The following is a 4,916-nucleotide window of genomic DNA, read 5'->3' as shown; positions in this document are numbered from 1 at the left end:
GATCGATAGAAACCCATGGAACATTCCAGAATATTCGAGAAAGTTCTAGAAAATTCGATAGAAATCCATAGAACATTCCAGAATGTTCGAGAAAATTCTAGAAAATTCGATAGAAATCCATAGAACATTCCAGAATGTTCGAGAAAATTCGATAGAAATCCATGGAACATTCCAGAATTTTCGAGAAAAATCGAAAGACATTTGCGCCAGTAGCGCCATCTAGTGAAAATTGTACTATTGACAGTGGCGCCATCTATTGAAAATTATTAGAACTATTTTTTTAATCTATTTTCTATGAATTCCTAGATCATTTTTAATTCCACCCCCACCAAACTCCCTTATTCACAATGCACCCCCACCAAACTCCCTTATTCACAATGGGAGCCTAAGGGCTACCCAATGACATAATCCCCTACCGAAGGTCAATGGTTAGTTTTACGGAAAATCGGGGACATACAAACAAACACTCTCTTTTTATATATATAGATTAATTTTTGATGAGTGGGTTCTCCCGATCAAACCTGACATTCGAAATTCCTTTGGTAAAACAAAACTATCTTCTGAACTCTCCTTTAAACAGATGCATTTCCCTAGCTAACAATCATTTAACCAAAATAGATATTTTCCATGCTACGCTGACTCAATTGAAAAATTTCATTCGGAATGTCCTATCATAATTCAATTCGGGTGAAATGTTACCTAAATTTTAGATCATTTTGTTCTTATTATCTTGTATGATATTTTATTTATTTTCTAATCACTTTTAACATTAAACTTTCATATTTGCAATTTATAACTTTTTAATTATTTTTAATCTCTATCTCTATATATTATAAATGCGAAAGTAAGCATGTTTGTTTGTTTTTTGTTACGCTTTCACACTAAAACTAGCAAATGGTTTTTAATGAAACTGTACAGTAATATAGCTCATACTTCAGAATAACACATGAGATATAATTTATAAAGATATATTAATAAAAACATTAAACAAAAATTTAATTAATTTACATTACCATAAATTACAGATTTCTGTAAAAGTAGTCATTTGACATTACCATTAATTACAGATATCTGTAAAAATAGTCAATATAAAATATTTCACTGCCATCTTTTCTGATATACTCAATGAATGATTACTACTATTATACATTTAAAAAATAGAAAACCATACATATATTTTACCTGTGTAAAAGAATCCTTACCATTATTTCGAGTGTTAAAGAAAGGGAATTTGTATGAATAAATTCGTGAACAGCTCCTAGCGGACAGAATAATAAACATTCAAGCTACCGTAAGTAATGAAAAGGTCCGAAAATATGCAAAATATGCAACAATTATATGCGCTTTGTATCTAGGGTCGTTCATAAGAATCCTCTTATATAGGGTCTTTCATAAAAATCATCTAATAATAAAAAGCATTGACATGAGGATACAATATGACCTTAGTGATAAACCTCCCCTATTTATGTTTTAAAATCCTCCTTTAAAATAATGCCAAGTTTACAGAACCTTTTTTGATTAATGCTTGAATTTTTAATTACATGAAAATAGTGTTGAGTTTACGCGCAACCATTAATTTGTTTACTATAAAAATTCTGTTTATTGAAGTCGTGTCGTGAGTACGATTATATAAATAGAATCCTGCGTTCAGAGCCAAAAGTATCAATGACTTCAACTGTAACTTTTCAGTATTCAATTGAAAAGTACCAATTATAACACATCTAATAAATTTTATTTTTGTGAATTATTTAATTATTAAAAAGAAGTAAGAAAACAGAAAATGGTAAGTACCTTTAATATAAAAGTTTGTATTATTTAAAAGAAAGTGTTTACTAAAATACCAAGTTAAGTATTCGTTTTACATTCAATCTGGCTGTAATTTTTATTGCATTTTTAACAGAAATGCGATACACTCCAGGTGAACGCATAAAACTTGTCAAGCATTTTAATTTTTGTACCGATTTCGATTTAAATATGGAAGACACGTGGTTTAATAATTTTTAATATGATCGTTATTTTTTAATGGACTCTTAGGTACCAACTACCTACCAAAAAATACGTTTAAATCGTGTTTAAATATTTATAAAAGTCTGCGAATTATGAAAAATATTTTTGTAAAATATACGATGTAAATGTGCTCTGTGAAACTTTTAAAAATAATTTTTTTTTTTAATTATTCGTAATATTTAGGAGCGCTCCAAAACTGATTTAGTTTGTGTCCAAACTTACATATTTATTTTTGACAATTTTTATGTGACTTTTTTTCGTATCTTATTACTTTATTAAACACCATGATTTACCCCTCTTTTTAAAGCTTGTCGTGTCGGCTAATGACGGAAAATAGATCCGCAATTTAAAAATGTACCGCTTCTCTTAAATATGAAATTTAAAATCATTTGACCGAGAATACTTCTGTAAAAAAAATTGTGTAACAGCTATTTGTCCGAAATTCCGCATGGGCGACTTGTTTACATTTAGTACGGAGCGAATAAAGATACCGGTTACATTGTAAAATAGTTATTCATAAAATAAAAATTTAAATTCTAAAATTCAGCTTGGATACTAAAATTTAATTTTTTTTAATCGATAAAAAGTACCAACAAAATGCTTGTTTTAGAAAATGTTTCAAATTAACTGATTAATTAATTTGGTTGATTAAAGGTCAATTAACGGACAATCAAACATACTACCAAATATTCATACGATAAATAAATAAAAGTTTCTAGTAAAACTTCAAAATTGCGCCTAGAGTTGATTTTGGGCATAAAGATTCTTCAAATTAAAACGTTTCTTAACAACGAAATACTAGCCAATCCGTTCAAATTCTGTTTTTGTGCAGTTTGGAAATATTAAAAACAGACTAATCGAATTGGGCTTGGAAGTTTTTTCCGGTTTGAAGTGAAAAATTCTCCAATTTCCATTTGTATCGATAAAAGTTATTTTTCGAGTTTCAAAAAGCACCCTGTATATTTCATTTTAAGAGTACAAAAATTTCAATTAAGGAAGATATCTCAAAATAAATAGACATTTTTTTTGTCTTAAGTTTAATCAATTGTTTTGATTTTTTTCAGCGTGAGTGCATTTCAATACATGTTGGACAAGCTGGAGTTCAAATCGGTAACTCGTGTTGGGAACTGTACTGTTTGGAACATGGAATTCAACCTGATGGTAAAATGCCTTCCGACAAAAGTATTGGAAAAGATGACAGTTTCAACACATTCTTCAGTGAAACAGGCTCAGGAGGGCATGTACCTCGAGCGGTTTTCGTTGATCTAGAACCAACAGTAGTCGATGAGGTCCGTACAGGCACATATCGTCAATTATTCCATCCTGAACAACTTATTACTGGCAAAGAAGACGCTGCAAATAATTACGCTCGTGGTCACTACACAATTGGAAAAGAAATCGTTGACATAGTTTTGGATCGTATTCGTAAACTTTCCGATCAATGTTCTGGACTACAAGGTTTCTTAATATTCCATTCATTTGGCGGAGGTACTGGATCAGGATTTACCTCTTTATTAATGGAACGTTTATCAGTAGATTATGGTAAAAAATCTAAATTAGAATTTGCTATTTATCCTGCGCCACAAGTATCAACAGCCGTCGTCGAACCATACAATTCAATTTTAACGACCCACACGACTTTGGAACATTCTGATTGTGCGTTTATGGTTGACAACGAAGCTATTTACGATATCTGCCGTAGGAATTTGGATATTGAACGTCCAACATACACCAATTTAAATCGACTTATTGGGCAAATTGTATCTTCCATAACTGCATCTTTACGTTTTGATGGTGCTTTAAATGTTGACTTGACTGAGTTTCAAACAAATTTGGTGCCATATCCACGGATTCATTTCCCACTGGTGACATACGCCCCAGTGATTTCAGTTGAAAAAGCGTACCATGAACAATTATCTGTTTCTGAGATAACAAATGCATGTTTTGAGCCAGCCAATCAAATGGTTAAATGTGATCCACGCCATGGCAAATATATGGCCTGTTGCATGTTATACCGTGGAGATGTTGTTCCAAAAGATGTGAACGCAGCTATTGCAACAATCAAGACTAAACGCAGTATTCAATTTGTGGACTGGTGTCCAACCGGTTTTAAAGTTGGTATCAATTACCAACCCCCCACTGTGGTTCCAGGTGGTGATTTGGCAAAAGTACAACGAGCTGTATGTATGTTATCTAACACTACAGCTATCGCAGAAGCTTGGGCTCGTTTGGATCATAAATTTGACCTGATGTATGCTAAACGAGCTTTCGTTCATTGGTATGTTGGGGAAGGAATGGAAGAAGGAGAATTCTCTGAGGCGCGTGAAGATTTAGCTGCACTTGAAAAAGATTACGAAGAAGTTGGAATGGATTCTGAAGGTGCAGAAGGCGAAGGTGCCGAAGAATATTAAGTTTTTTTTTTTTTGAATATATTGTTTTTGTTTGTACCGTATTATTCATAAAAAAATGTACAAATTGAGAAAAAAATGTTTTTATAGTTCTTTGTTTTTTTATATAGCTGGGCTATAATTTAATTTACAATTGCATCAATAAATTTTTGAAAGACTGATTATTTTAGAAATAAATTTTGTAATTTTTTTTTTTTTTTTTTGTAATCTGTTATATGCACCTTGTGAAAAAGAGACCAGAATTTTTGAAGTGCATGAAAAAAATAAATTTTTTGAAAATATAGAACAAATTTGAAAATTTTATTATTCGAAAACAAATAAAAGGAATTTATGTTTTAAATCGAGCGTGAGTCAAATGCTCATGACGCGGATTTTGGAGAGTTAACGAAGATTGTCGATATTGTGATCCGCAGAGTGTTAGTTTAGACGGTAATAGATTAGTTTTACGGATTATTAGTTAGTTTTACGGATGTTGTTGTTATAATATGAACTTGTAAGTTT

At 31.2% G+C, this 4,916-nt stretch overlaps 1 protein-coding gene across 1 annotated transcript; it reads left to right on the top strand.

Annotated features, from left to right (window-relative positions):
- Positions 1-1,657: 1,657 nt before the first annotated feature.
- Positions 1,658-4,705, top strand: LOC123290855 (tubulin alpha-1 chain-like). The gene is made up of 2 exons (XM_044871203.1): positions 1,658-1,783; positions 3,072-4,705. The coding sequence occupies exons 1-2, from the start codon at positions 1,781-1,783 to the stop codon at positions 4,416-4,418; spliced, it is 1,350 nt and encodes a 449-aa protein (XP_044727138.1). The 5' UTR covers positions 1,658-1,780; the 3' UTR covers positions 4,419-4,705.
- The last annotated feature ends 211 nt before the right edge of the window (positions 4,706-4,916 follow it).

This window comes from Chrysoperla carnea, chromosome 1 (genome assembly GCF_905475395.1).
Source record: "Chrysoperla carnea chromosome 1, inChrCarn1.1, whole genome shotgun sequence".
In the NCBI taxonomy this organism is placed as follows: Eukaryota; Metazoa; Arthropoda; class Insecta; order Neuroptera; family Chrysopidae; genus Chrysoperla; species Chrysoperla carnea.
The sequence above is the reverse complement of the archived record's forward strand: the minus strand, read 5'-3'. Positions and strand labels throughout refer to the sequence as shown.